The sequence below is a fragment of the Lepisosteus oculatus genome, chromosome 17 (genome assembly GCF_040954835.1).
Source record: "Lepisosteus oculatus isolate fLepOcu1 chromosome 17, fLepOcu1.hap2, whole genome shotgun sequence".
Classification (NCBI taxonomy): domain Eukaryota; kingdom Metazoa; phylum Chordata; class Actinopteri; order Semionotiformes; family Lepisosteidae; genus Lepisosteus; species Lepisosteus oculatus.
Window position 1 is genome coordinate 15,220,320 of NC_090712.1, and position 15,508 is coordinate 15,235,827.

General features: G+C 39.5%; 1 protein-coding gene across 1 annotated transcript; it reads right to left on the reverse strand.

The window, feature by feature from the left end:
- Positions 1 to 1,508: 1,508 nt before the first annotated feature.
- On the reverse strand, positions 1,509 to 15,118 carry LOC102693044 (transient receptor potential channel pyrexia). Its single transcript, XM_069180023.1, has 21 exons — positions 14,610 to 15,118; positions 13,644 to 13,783; positions 13,252 to 13,338; positions 12,629 to 12,779; positions 12,171 to 12,332; positions 11,937 to 12,046; positions 11,490 to 11,604; positions 10,523 to 10,551; positions 10,298 to 10,389; positions 9,511 to 9,750; positions 9,375 to 9,415; positions 8,541 to 8,797; positions 8,111 to 8,181; positions 7,594 to 7,761; positions 6,870 to 6,988; positions 6,424 to 6,628; positions 5,475 to 5,682; positions 5,024 to 5,115; positions 4,109 to 4,269; positions 3,024 to 3,108; positions 1,509 to 2,862 (listed from the first exon to the last, which is right to left on the reverse strand). The coding sequence occupies exons 1-21, from the start codon at positions 14,713 to 14,715 to the stop codon at positions 2,739 to 2,741; spliced, it is 2,763 nt and encodes a 920-aa protein (XP_069036124.1). The 5' UTR covers positions 14,716 to 15,118; the 3' UTR covers positions 1,509 to 2,738.
- Between the last annotated feature and the right edge of the window lie 390 nt (positions 15,119 to 15,508).

Consider the following 15,508-nt stretch of genomic DNA (forward strand, 5'->3'; position numbering starts at 1 on the left):
AGTGGGCAATAACAATATGGGCAATTATCAAACTTTAAAACATTAAAAATGATCAAACTGCAAGTCGATGGATCCGATATTATTGTAACGCAACGGGGGCTCAGGCGGGCGCCCTTGCCGCATCTGGTCGGCCCCATCCCGACTGGAGGCTCGAACCCGGGACTTCCGCGTCTCTCTGCAGCGACCTAGCCCCGTGAGCCAAAGAGAGATCTCTCTTTGGCTCACGGGGCTAGGTCGCTGCAGAGAGACGCGGAAGTCCCGGGTTCGAGCCCCGGACGGTGCAGGGGCCGACCTAATGCGGCAAGGGCGCCCGCCCGAGCCCCCGTTGCGTTACATTATTGAGCTAAATGGGCCGAGTTTGTAGCCTTACATCCTTCTTCTCATGACTTGTTTTTCTTGCCTTAAATCAGTCCCCTACAAGTGACCATATGGTATAGAGAGCTAGACAAGTATGAAGGCTAGTTCCGATGGCATCCAGTGTGGGATAATTTCTCTTGTATCACAGCTAACCGATCCATGCTAAACACAGAATATGCAACTCCATGACTGTTCATGAGGGTGGCACATTGGTTAGTCCTGCAGCCTTGCCGTACAGGGCCCCAGGGTTTGATTCTGGAACTGAGCTGCTATCTGTGTGGAATTTGTCTGTTCTCACTGTGTTCTTGTTCCTTCCACTGTCCAAAGGCTTTCTGCTTCTGGTGTGAGTGTGCACATGCTTGTATCTGTGTGTGCAATGCGATGGGCTGTTCCATCCATGGTGTACCCCATGCTTGCTGAGACAGGCTCCGGCTCCCACCTGGAGTTGGATACAGCAGTTAGAGGATAACTGATGATGTGATTGTACAGCTGAGCCCTGACCTGCTCCATCTCAAAACGATTCTCAAGTTACTGTTCAGGCTATTTTTTAGTTTATCTACAGCCACAGAATGTATTCTCAAAATGGATGGATGTGATGTTATTGCACTTAGTTGCATTCCTTTGTAGAAATTGTTCTTGTGAAGAGAAGTGACTTTGTATTGCAGCTCTGACAGTATATTCAGACACTTTCTCATGACATCAGGACCTTCTTGATTTGCGCCCTTTTCTCTGAATGTATTTATATTTGTTGTTGAATAAAAAAGTAAAAAAAAACATGAAGGCAACTGGTTACATGACCTCTACTGTACTTTCCATGTTGTAAAAGTGCATAAATTCAAAGGAAAGAGTTATATGAGAGTTATATATATATATGTGCTGAAATAATTTGTCATGTCTGTGTAGTTTATATGTTCTTTATTGTATGTCTATGAGGGGATTAATAAAGTGTATTGCACTGCAAATTGTATGCCATTTTTTATAATAATTATTGATACAAGGCAAAACTGAAGAAAAACACAGATTAATTCTATATTATGTATGTTTTACTTCCAAGAAAAACACATATTAATTTTATATTAGGAATGTGTGATTCGATTCAACTTCTTTCTTGTAACATCATCTTTTTATCAAGCCGCCACAGTTATTTTTCTGAATCTTTTTAATTTTCTTGAACTGCTTGGCTTCTGACTGCATTATTGAACAGTTATCTCTGCTGACACCCACACATAGTTTGCAGTTTTTGGACCCTGGCCTTCTCTCAGTCCCTAAAACAAGACTCCAAATACTGGGAGACCTTGCTTTCCATTCTGTTGCTTCACGGCTGTGGAATGATCTTTCAGCCAATTTCAGGACATGCAAGTCAGTCAGCTCTGCCATATCATGTCTTAAAACTCATTTTTAATTTCCCACTTTTATTTCTGTTCATTTAACTGTAGAAATATGTCTACATTTGCATCTCTGTTGTTAATGCATTTGTTTTACTACAAAACAACTTGACATGATTTTATGAAAGATGTTATATAAACAGATTAATGCTGGAGAGGAGAAGATTCATTTTGGTGAAGTTTTTGAATGACAGCTAATAATAGTAAAAGTGGTTATGTTTACCATTAATGTTGATCTATGTAACTTTTAATCTTAAGCACTATATTTCAAATAAAGTAATCTAATTCTATGCTGTTATGTTATACAGTATATTATAACTGAGTGGTGCTCTGGAAGTTGTACCAGTGTTATTTTTATGTTGCAGTTTAATTCTGAAATTTTCCTTTGTCTCATTATTTGACTTTTGTACTAGGGCTGGCATAGAATAGTAGACATGTCCTTGAACACCCGGAGATCTATGGATTTGATTTCCCATCACAGAAAATCACAGGAAATAAGTGATGATCCAGCACTCCATTTATGGGAGAGTCATGTACTTAATGGAAGAGGCATACATTCCAAGCTGATATGCCACTAAGCTTATGGTCTTCACTCTTAAGTGGAAAAGAAAAAAAAGACACCAAAGGAGAAGTCTGTGTGTCCAGTCTTGCTTCTTCCATTACTAAACTATTTAACTATTACATTGTAGCTTTGGTTGTTTTGCCGAACATGAGATTCTTTCATTTCAGGTGAGCATTGTGATATAAAAAACATTTAAGTTGGTTCAGTTTAAAACAGAAGATTTAAAAACAATGAATACAAATGAAACATAAAAGAGTTCAAAAGTGTACGTATAGATCTTGGTGATTCAATTCTTCCACAAGTAAAAAAGATTGACAGCTTATTAATAGAAGAACATACAAATCATGTGGAAATAGATTTGAAGTAATTCTGTAGATACACATAAAAGCACAGTGGCTACAGACCCATCATGCTAACTCAAAGTAGCCTTTGTGCTAAAATGCATGTTCTTTATAAACACCCTGCATTTGTTCAGCTATTTCCTGTGTCACATTCTGCAAGCTCATGTCCACAGTTTCAAAGTTCTGAGCTGCAGTCATCAGAGGGAATTCTGGAGGCCTGAAAAAAAAACACCCTGTGATCACATACAGTATCTTAACTGGTCTTTCTTGCTGCCCATCTTGACATCTTTTCGAGCCAAAGCTGCTTCTTGATGTGTTGCAACAAGACAACATTGAAAACAGCTTCCTGAATTTGAATTAAAAAGAAGAGCCCTTCACCTTTGTGCTGTTTCTGCTGTACTCTCCCTCCATGCTTTCTTCTCATTTTGGGAGATTGACGTGGATTGCTTGCTTAGTATTTCACCTAAAAATAAGGTCAAAGTATAAGCTATATAAATGTATGTTATAAACTAGTAACACTACACTATTCACTATACACTATACACTAGTAACATATATATACTTATATATTGTATATTTACCATGAACAATGTACCACTTTGAAAACCATGCATGGGTAAAAACGAAATATTTCACATTATTACAAATTATATAATATTTTATATAATTGGGTGTCCATTCCTGACCCTAGGAAGACCTAATCTTATAGATCTTATAGGTGACTGAATCGAAAACTGAGAACACTAGTAAGATCAATAGAGCAAGTCATGTTTTAATTATGGACTTATGTCAGTTAACCAATTGCTTTCTTAGTTGCTCATATTCAACTATTCCATGTCTTTTCAGATGATGGTGATGATGATGATCATAATAAAAATAATAATAATAATAATAATCATCATCATCATCATTCCTTACACTTCTATAGTGCTTTTCTGGACACCCCACTCAAAGCGGTTTACAGGTAACGTGTACCTGCACTCCACCAATGTGCAGCCCCACATGAATGATGCAACGGCAACCAAAGTGTGCCAATACTCTCATCACAGATCAGCTCTCAGTGGGGAGGACAACAGAGTGATGAAGCCAGTTCATAGATGAGATGGGGATTATTAGGAGGCCAGGACTGGTAAAGGCCTGGGAGAAATTTGGCCAGGACACGTTTTGAGAAATGTCCTGGGATTTTTAATGACCACTGAGAGTCACGACTCGGTTTTATGTCTCAGCTGAAAAAAGCAAAAGAAATGTGAAAGAAAGGCACCTTTTTTACAGTGTAGTGTCCCCATCATTATACTAGGGAAATCGGAGATATATATGGTTACCTTTAAAATTTGCTGGACTAGGGCTATCCAGGTCCAAGAGTAGAAACCTTTGATTAAGGGTGTGTGTCAAAGGTCTGTCTATGCGTATGCACACCATCAGTTTGTTCTCTATACATTTTTTACTGAGATTGAGATACTGACATGAGCCAGGTGTAGCTATCAGGAGCTGCAGGAGAACCTGGAGCTCATGCACTTCCTTTTCCAGACTCAAGAGGGCAGTGTTCTGTTTGCTCTGAGACATTTGGAGATCCTTCATGACCCTCAGACACTCTCTCTGCATCTGGATAACACTCGACATCTTGCTGCAATTCAAAAGAAAACAGAGCGTGAGGAGTCTGGCTTCATGCTTGTTGGACATAAGGTTCCATTATACTGAATTTAAGTGAAGTTATTAATTCTGAGACTTCAGGTTTTATGTTATAATTCCACAGTGTTTTACTGGTGACTCATGGTTAGAAAAAAAGGACTATAGGCAACTTAAAAATATTTAAATAAGTGTTCAACTTTATATCCAGCACATTTCAAATTGCCAATTATTTATCCAAGGAGCTTACTCTGCAACTCCAGATCTACAGCACAGGGAAGATGAGGATGCACCCACCTGTAAGAGCCTTTTATCATTTGAGCTGCAAATTACACAAGTGCCATACGGAATAGCAGGCACCAACTGGAGAAGTGGAGCATCTCTTACTGCAATCATTGAAAATGTAAGTCCCTCTTATACAGCTTGCTGAGGAAATATCACCAAATCAAGCCCATCAACCCATGGCAATGCATGGTCATTTTTGCTCCTTCACTTGGGGAATCCAAGCCTGTGTTACTGACATAATCTGGGCTCCAACCAGTGATGTGTGCTGCAGAGTACTGGTTGCTCTGCATTTGGAATAGCAATTTTCGCAGGCTGACTCATTTAGGCACAACTGATTTCTGACATTTATAATGCTTTTTAGCTAACCTCAATAAATATAAAATGGAATCAGAAGAATAAAAAAAAAATTAAGCAATACATATCAACAAAGTGGAACTTAATCAAATAAACATTTCCTAAATACAAACCTGATGTTTTGTGCTCCCTCAGTGGTATCTGTAGTCTCATCATCAGGTTTGGATCCATCTCTCTTACTCTCAAGGAAGTCATCCAGTGCTTCCTGTTAAGACCAAATCAATTTAAAAAATGCAAAGGAGGAACTTACCAGTGGATTCATTCTAACTTTTACCAATGACAACTTTAATAAAAGTGCCAAAGAGCTTTACTTGGTCACAAGCATTTAGAATTTTGCATTTACTATGCTGAATCATTAAAAGATATGTATAAAGACTGCTTAAAGACAATGACTTAAAAGCTGAATAGTTGTGCCTCACTAATGAACTCATTGGTCAAATGTAACAATTTGTTTTTGTTAATATACAGTACTTTCATTGAAGATTTGAAGTAGAGTGCATATAATGTGTACTCTTTGACTGTACAATAAGACACATGATTTCTGTTTAAAACTTTTCACGCCACCTTAATCTGCACTGTGACTTTCTTCATCTCTGCATCGTCATCCTTGTTGGTGGTGATGTCATCATCGCAGAACTCTACAAGGGGGGCGCAGTGCTTGTGGATGTGATCAGGGTCATAAAAACGTCTCAGGCAGGGCATGGAGTCTTCCACCAGCAGGATGATGGAGGCCTGCTGCATCACTGCATTGGCAGTGGCATTGTCATACACCCTGAGAGAAAGGTCAGATTACTAGAGGTGCGATTCAGAGCTGTTAGCAGTCATACTTACCATAAATAAAGCATTACTTCACCTAGATACAATGATTAACTGTCCTGAGACTCCCAGAAACATATAATTAAAAGTTATATTTAGAATCATCTGTGATTTTCATATACAGTATACCCACTCATTTTGGAAACATCACATTAAAACCCCCATACCTTCTCAGGATAGAATAAGACAAATGGATATTCTTTTTCAATATGCTCATTTGCTGAGCTTCTAACATGTTGCCAGCTCCAGAGCAGCTGATGTGAACTGCAAGCTTGCAAGCATCTACCAAGGAACTGCAAACATACTGTTGTACTCTCAATCCTTCCTTGACAGCATTCCACCAATTATGTGTGACTGCAATACTGGTCACAGCTGTTGTGTGGATAGCGACATGACCCACACTGAGTCTAGTTGAGCTCAGCTTGAGCACCAAACAAACATCTTTACTGGTACTTAAGAACAGTTCTGATCAGAAATGAAGAAGTCTAGTTCTAGGTCTAAAAATATACATTTAGTAATATTATATGGAAGATGCAGAATACCACAAAGTTATGGCACAGTGTTTAAAATATTGTCGTTCTTCATGACATCTGGTAATATCTGAATAATGCTTACGAGCTGCCACATGAGTATTCCCCTCTTTCATAGTGATGTGCACATCAGCACATCAACACCATGCACATGTGTGCAGATGTACCTCTGGAAGGTTTCAGATAGCAGTGCGATCAGCAGGTTGACACACAAGATGGCAGACAGTCCCAGGAAGGTTCCACACAACAGGTAGGCCATGATGGGGTCGACACTGACCATCGCTTCAAACTCATAGTCATCCACCAGTGTTATCCTGTATAGACTATAAAGCAGTTTGGGGACCGTCTCCATGCTAGGGATTGTAGCTGTCCCTGGGATGAAGTGAAGCAACAAGATATCAGGGATGATATGGAGGCTTGTCTTCTCACTAGAACTGAGAGCTGCACAATACAGTTTTTATAAACATTTACCCTTCAGAAATGAAATTTCAGGTTGCTAAACCCTACTAAGTTTATCTGTTAATTTTACACATTCTAAGATGAAAATCAAAACCGTGTGTTACAGATACTGTAGATGTCAAAGAGCAGATTCAGGAAAATGTATTTCAATTACCCCCAAATATAATCCAGAAGGCACATGCATAGGGAACATAGAACTCTGCATAGAGGAAGAGGAAGCGAAAAACATCTCCTACAATCTTCCCCAGCATCACAATGAAGGGTCCCATAACCCTGCCACAAAAGCAACATGTCAGCAATATCTTTGTTAAACAGTTCCTCAAGTATTCAAAACCTCAAGTGCATTGGCCCAATCAATCTTATGGACTTCCTTGGAATCAACAGTGATACTTAAACTACAGGCTATAACATGGAAACAAAGAAAAAGTGCAATGGAAAATGGGAGCAACTTCTTGAAACTAGGGGTGGTGAGAGCTATCTAGCACTGGCTCTTTCATGAAGTGGTTGGATAACAATCTCGGATAAATCAGCTACTTAAAGCCAATTACACTGGATAGGCTGGATGACACGACCTAACAAGTATCCCTTCCACTCCTTCACACCCCCCAGAAAATAAACTAGTTTTGGAAAGTATTAGCACACTTAAGAGGAGAAGTACCTTTATGTTTATGAACACATAGTTTGTAATACTGTATATAGCTATAAGTAGACTACAGTACATTTATAGGGTAGACCTTTTAATCTGATTCTATTATGAGAAAAATATAGAATTTAGTTTAGTTAATATTATACGTTTTATTCCATTCTGAGACGGGTTTCTTAATTACTCAGTCAAATAGTGCAGACCTCTGATGATGTCAAGGCTTATTTCTGGGTACCTGAAAGCCCTGACATGCTTCATCAGACGCAGCCAGAGGAATATAAGGGTGACAGCGAAGAGACGAAGGCTGTTCACCCGCAGGCTGACGTTGTTGATGAAGATGTCTGCCACATGGATTCCAAACACCACCATCAGAAGCAAGTACACCAGCCAATCAAACACATTCCTAGAAATACAGTACCACAGCCTATAAAAAACAGTGCTAGAAGTATACCATCCAGTCAAATGTACCTTATAAACACACTGTCCAATCAAACCATCCCAGTTAATATAACAATCAAATACAATATATGCTTATTAATACAGCAGAAAATCAAAACATTGTTGCAAAGACACAGTAAATCAATCAGAAGGCATGTATAGTGGCAACCCCCTCATTTTTTAATAAATTAAGTTGTTTAGCTGACAGCAACGGCTACATCAATATTTAACTTTTGTTTAACTGAGTGGAGGAGGACCACATGAAAGATCAACTGACCCTAAACATACAGTGTGCAATTTTTACAGATAGTTACCACAAATCCTGAAAGTAGTTAGGTCTCATCTTCAGAATGGCTTTCAACTGCTCTTCTAAAAAATATCTTTCCTTAGGAAAGACAACAATTTTAGTTAAATTGTTTAATAACTCTATATTTCAATGGCTAATAGATAAATGCCCTTCATAGCTATGAATTTTAATGACATGAACAAAACTCACATTTATGAGGCAAAATTTACGAATGTTCCTTTAATCCATAGTTCTAAGTACAATGCTTATTATCCATTTATATGTAATTTATAGGGCCGTAAATTAAGCTTCTGTCTTCAGAGTCAATTCTGAAGGCACTATTTTATCTTAACAGTTTTCTACCAGTGAGGAGAGGTAGGTGAATGTATGCTTGTCCCGCAGTAACTGTATGTCCTGCGGCCCAGCACTGTTTCTGTGGAAGGCAGGGCTGGCTGTACCTCTGGCCACATGGGTTGCAAGCACCGCTTGTCTGCAGTGATCCGGTCCCGATACCAGGCCTGCCAGCGGCTCATCTTCCCACGGGAGCGCGCCATCTCAGCCAGCTCCTGACACACCTCCAACACGGTGAGCACAATGGCCACCACAATCACCAGCACCCTCCACCAGTCCTGCCAGCAAAACTCACGAGTTAAAGAGCTGCCCCTAGGGCTGCATTTGGCAGTGGTAGTGGGGGGAGCGGGGGGAGGGGGGCATTCTTACTTGCTTCACAAAGCAAGACAATCCCAGACGTTTCCTTGACTGCAAGGCACACACATGCACTACTTCTGTGCCACAGCTGCTTAGGAGAACGAAAGTATTTAATATGGCTTTCTGATTTTGTGATGCTCTGATACACTCAATTTTAACATTTTAAATGGCACAATGAGGCTTTTTGAAGAACAAGTGTCATATCTAGAAGTACAATTACATACAGTTTTTGAGCAGGGAGCTGTGTCAGCATGCATAGGCTGCAAAGGAACAGGTAAAGCTGTAGATCATGCTGACAGGAAAAGAAAAGAGCATTTTTTGGCTGTGGAGTTTCTTCAGGTATGAGGGAAACTAGCAGATAGATAAAGCATTAGGAAAACAAAAAACAGATTATTTAAGAAGGAGTGGAGAGCAGGGTGAGGATGAGTGTCCACACTCAGGGAGAGCGGGAGGAGAGGGGTGGAAAGCCAAATTGTGCACATGAATAGAGAGGAAACGAGTCTGTTGTTGAGAGAAGGGAGAAGGTGTGATCTAGGTTTCAGGATAATTTTAGTTTTGCTTTCTGCAGTAGGAGTTCTGTGAACCCTCTGTGAAGACACAGACGAAGAGATCAGCAAGACCGTGGCTGTTAGAGGTGAAATGGGGAACTATCGCTTTGGAGAGATCTTTGATTCTCCAGATGATAAATCTTTACATGATCTAATTACATATTCCTTTCACAACATCTTAATTTTCATGATATTAATGCTGGAAACTGCATTGCTGTTGACATTAGGAGCTACTCTTTGGTGCTGTTGCCCAAACAGAAGTGCAACAGGACAGTGAAACATCATTTTTTGCCTGACCCCGGGAAAGGCATAGGGCAATTCTTCAGGCCTGATGAGCGCCACAGAGATGGCGACGATTGTCCAGGACAAAATGAAGAGGAAATTCAGAAGCAGCAGGATCCAGGCCCCTAGTCTGTGTGAAGAAAGAGGAAACAGAGAGAGGGAAGAAGAAAGACAATATATATTTTCTTTAGAAAGGCTTTAATTCATGTCTGTATCTGCCCCTTTGCATCTTCTAGTGCATTCTTAACCCTTCTGTTGCTTTAGGGTAATTCTGTTACCTCCTTTCTTTATTGCTATTTTCTCCTTTTACTGTTTTTTGTTACGTTTTCCTGTAAAGCACTTTGAGAAGATGTTTTTAAAGGCACTACATACTGTAAGTTTATTAAAAAAGGCAACTGAGTGTCTCACCAATTACTGATTCTTCATCCTACCCTACAGTATGTGTCTTATTGAATAATTTTCAATTATTTTTTACAGCCATGCTTTGGAGTACTAGAGCGAAGGATAACATGAAAATACTCTATAGAGAAAATTGTCCATTTTTCAGATGGTACTTTTGTCACAAACTGTGAATTAAAATTCTAGAAGAATAAAGATAACTTCTTTAGGAGAAATAACAATAATATAAATGTTGGTGGAAAAACATTACTAAATGCAATGACACAATAATACAGTACCTCCCATAAAGATTCCACTTCACTTTAATAAGTTTCAGGATGACAGGGTGCATGATGAGGTCTAGCTTCCCCTGTTTCACTATAACCTCCAGCTGCAAAGAATACAGCAGCAGAAAAGAAGAGCCATTGCACTATCTACAGGTATAAAAACACAGATTTATCATGATTCTCCCACTTTTGTATTCTTTGGATCAGAATTTAATATTTCAACTGAAAAATGCATACCGGAGATGTGGGTTCATTCTCCTTGCATTCTGAAAAACAACATAAAAACTTTTGTTGCATCCAGAAGCCATCCCTGTTAGCTCTGCATATCTAAGGGGAACATACATTCATCTTCATTAATTTGAATACTTATACAATATTTGTGTCCTAGGTGTAATAAAGGCAATAAAAGAACAGAATGTCCACACTATACAGGCAAGCCACAATATATATCTTCATTAATTGTCACTCTACTCACTTAACTAATAATATGCATGACAAGGGCATGCTAAATACCTAAGTTAGGTGTGGAATAGAGTGTAGTATTAAGTATGCATTATGCAGGCACCTAGGACATAAACAAGTGGCCATTCAGGAGAATGGGCAAGCACAGTTGAGTGATTAGTAAGTCATGCTGCCACAACACTATGTGACAAGAGTATCGATACAGAAGATCTCATCAGAAATTGACCTAGGACACTTGATCTAGCAAAGAAGTCTAGAAGTAGAATGATGAATGTGAAGTTAAAAGATCATGTGCTGAACAAGTTACTTCAAAAAGCCACAAAGAAAGAAATAATAAAGTGAAAATGATTGTGATCATTTTGTTCAGCAGCTTCTCAAAGGCATCCAAGCTAGTTCATGTAGCCATTCCATGAAATACTGTATAATAGGTATGGTGAAGCACACTTGAAAGTCTGTGAAAGCCTATCCTGAACTTGATATTTTCCAGCAGCACTTATACTGTTATATTGAAGGTGGCATGGCACCCTGTATGTGTCCTCAAATTAACACATTCATTAAATTATTCTTTTGCTTTTAAATGAGAATGCATGAGAATGTTGAAAGATGAGAAAAGATTAATGGGCTGTGAAAGCCTGTACAGGAGATAATAAGCCAAATGTGTCATTTAATACAACTCTTTGACTTAGTTTCACATGTGTCTTTACAGACCATATGAAATAAACATCAGAAAGTGAGAATTTACTCTTGGCATGTTGACCCGTCTTGCTGGGAGCCTGTGGTTCCACCAGGTTGAGATAATAAAACTGCTGTCGAGTCACACGGTCCTTCACATGGAACTGATTCAGTGCCAAACGAGCCTGGGAAAAACACACACACAGCCATTGACACACTCTGGAGATGTCACTAAATACCAAAACTCAAGGATGCTTTAATTCAGCGTTCTAATAGTAACATATGTAAGCCCAGATCGCAGGGACCATTATTGGGGTATACATCCTGAATAAAGAAAGCAACAGTTAAACTGTGGCAGAATTTCAGATGGGTCAATACAGTCTTGTGGAAAGCTCAAAATCCTAAAGGTGGCACATCAAGAGTCATGCATTATTTTCTGCTATTATTTCAAAACCCAGAATATTATTTTAACCAGTGAGGCCTCCTTTTGATTCCTCTGTTTGGACCTTCCACTCACCACAGGAGCCATCCGGCCAATCATGGCTGTGATACAGAGCTGCCCATCATCGTCTCGCACCCCAGCGTCAGCCCCCAGTTCCATCAATGCCCGGGCTGCCTCGCTGCGATCTGCGAACGAGAGCACGCGTGCACGCAGGCACACCGGACGGGGGAGATGAGCAGCAAGACGATACCCACCGCGTGCGGAGCCAACTCAAGCATCTTGCCCCACCCAGCCCTCTCGGAACAGTACCTAGGTTTGCTGCGAGGTGGAGCGGGGTCCTCTGTTTGTAGTCGCGGGAGCTGATGTCTGCTCCATGTTTGAGGAGGATTTTTAGAGCTCCTACAGCGTCATTCTTGGCAGCAAAGTGCAGGGGAGTCTGCAGGTCTCTGACGGTTCTGGCTCCAAGACTGGCTTCATTAAACAAACGAATGAAGAACTGAACGGTTACACAACGTGTGATGGATCAGTGTCCACTGCATAGACAAAATCAGCTTCATGGATGCCATCAAACCAAATTTCAGTTGAGGAACATGTCCAAGCTGTCTCTTGACCAGACACCTAGTTATTTAGTATTTTCACAGGGTCAGGACCTTTGCAAATGTTTCTAAGGGATGTCAAGCAGAATAAGGGGACATTGCAAAAATCTAATGATTTATTGGTAATGATTTCTTAGGACAGGGCCAATCAGACTGGCTGTTGTCGTTTACCTTTCCTCTCAATTAGAAGCTCAACCATTTCTTCATAGTCCAGTGCAGCTGCTACATGCAGTGGTGTTACTCCATATGAATCAGCATGATGAATATCTGCTCCCTTCTCCAAGAAGAATTTCATGACATTGACATTCCATGCCCGGGAGATCTGGACCATAAACAACATTAGTGTAATACAAAAGGCAACTGTTAGCAACTCAGTACAAATACTCTCTTAAATTGAGGCAGAGACTGGAATGCAAAATCAGATACACTGTGGACATGCTGTATATACTGAGAGGCATCAAAAACAACAAAAGCTATTTACTAAAGTTTTAATTTGTTGTATTTGTAATCAACAACTGTAAAATGCCACAATATTACAAATTTAATTAACCATTCAAAGTGTATATGTGTAACAGGGACCGGAATATCTGGTTAAATTATGCTCAAAACATAAACTGTGATTCTATTATAAGTTAAGCAAGTAGAAATCTAAGTTACCTGTTGAAATATGGAAAATAGATTGCTGCTATTCTGTTCAATGCCAGAAAAAAAGTGGCGTCGAGGAAATCAATTTATTCTGCAAAATAAATATTAGGAAACATATCGAAAAAAAATGACTCGATTGTGTCTCCTACCTCATGCAGTGCTGTTTGCCCATATTTATCTGCTGTATTGACATCAGCACCATCAGTAATTAAACTCTCCAGAAATTGAAGGTCAACCTAGAATTACACAAAACATATAGAGACACATAATTCTAATTCTCACATCTTCTGGATGAATAAAGTTGGTGGCAGAATTGTTGTGACAATGCCATACAGCTTTGGTAGCTTGTTCTGGGACTCTTGTCACCTAGAGTGGTTTTGCAATGTCACCTTGCCCTGCTCCAGCTCTCTTTAAGGCCTCAATGGGACTTAATGGTATTTGCTGTTCTTAGACATATCCTGAATCAGTAGAATGCACAGTTTGTAAAGTAACCTTGTTAGTTTTGTGAAACAAAAAAAAAAAGACAAAATACCATCTTCACCTGGTCAGTGTCCATGTTGCTTGCAGCAAGCGTTCTGAAATGATCCAGTAACTCTTTATTTAGGGCCTCTGTCCTGTTCTTGCCATCAATTATATCAATATCCTCTGCCAAGCCCTGGTAGGGGCTCTCTGCTGGCTTCCCTTGAAGTGAATTAAAATGTGAAAAACATGCTAACTTATCAGCATCACGGTGTAACCTGTTTTATTTTGCAGCTAAAAAGTATCTGAGTTTCAAATGCCAAATGCAACTCTTGAGATTCCTGTGAAAATATGAAAATGTCTTTGAGACTGAGGTTAAAGCAACCTCAATTTGTGATATGCTGGTCCTAACATCTGTTCAAGTATACGTTATGCTTACACTTTTTACTATATATTCTAAAATTCTGTTTACCTGGTTTATTTATTTCCCACATTGGCTAGAAAATGTAAATGATGTAGCATACTTAAGCTTGCTTCTTCAAGCTTTGTGTTATTCACCTTCTATGCTTTTTTTCTACATGATAATACAGTAGACTGTTCACTTGTCCACATTAAATATTACCTGCCAGATGTTTGTGCAGTCTTGAAACATCTTTTTGAATTTCCTTTACAGTTTCTACTACCATCAAGTACAGTACTTGCAACCAGGGGCAACAAATGGCTTTGGACAATGTCGCAGCAGAATGCGCTATATCAACTCAGTGTGACAACTATATCTGTTCCTGATGGTTTATATGCATCCTGCGGTGGACACTGATAATATTAGAGTCCTCTGAGACACTAATATCCTCCTGTTATGTCTGCATCTACAGTATGAGAATATGTTCACCATAGTAATATTTGTACGAATACCATTGGTCATTGTTTCATAGTACACACTTTTTACAACAGTTGTTAGATTAAGACAACTGATTTTATATATATCCCCTAATACAGAAATCTTAGTTTCCAGAATTTTCATTTAAGCTTCAGCTCAGATCTTAATTACCTGTTAGAGGTTTCCGGACACAGAGAAGGTTGGATCTGTTCTTACGGCTGCAGTCACATGATGTCCACTTCTTTGCAGCCCTTAGAGTACTGGCCACTGAAGGCATGGGCACCTGGGGGCCCAATGACTGCCCTTCTGCCTTTAAAGAGGAATCCAACACTGCCTTTTCATTGCTTCATTTAAGAGAAGCATAACAGGCTCATAGTCAGATTCTACGTGACTGAAGACATTTGTTTCAAAATGGGTTTAACAGAATACATTCCAGTCCATCTTGGATTCAGGAGGAAAGGCTCCTCCACTTCTGCTTTACTATCCTCCAGGTACCTTCAGAAATCAGCCTGCAACATGGCCTGTAAATCTGTCATTTTGCAAAAGGTTCACCAACACATACAGTAATGGTACATACAGAACTGAGGCAGAGAAGACAAAGTGCCCTTCACTATTGCTATAAAATAGAAGCTTGAGCTGTAATTTGGGATAAAGTGTGAAAGGGACTGTTATTAAATTCAAGGTCTTTTGGGTTTATGTGCATTGAAAGTGTTTCATAATTGAACATAGAAGCTAATGAAACGATCAGGCATTACATAAATACAAAATACTGCACATACAGCATTTTTTATTTGTTCTCTTTCTTTCAAACCACTAAAATCATTTGGAAAACCCTACTCTCACCAGAAAAATTCGAACAGTATTTGCCCCTCTGTTGCCGGTCATGGCTGCAGTTCTGAAACAAGTAAACAGCTTTCTCTCACCTGGCTGGGACCCACTTCACTCATATCGAAGGCTGTGGGACGCACTTGATTAGGCTTCACCATGTTTCTGCACAAATCCCTTCGCAATAGCCGGCTGTTACACTTAGTAAATACCGAGCCAAAAGAAAAAAACTAGCCTGAATCTGG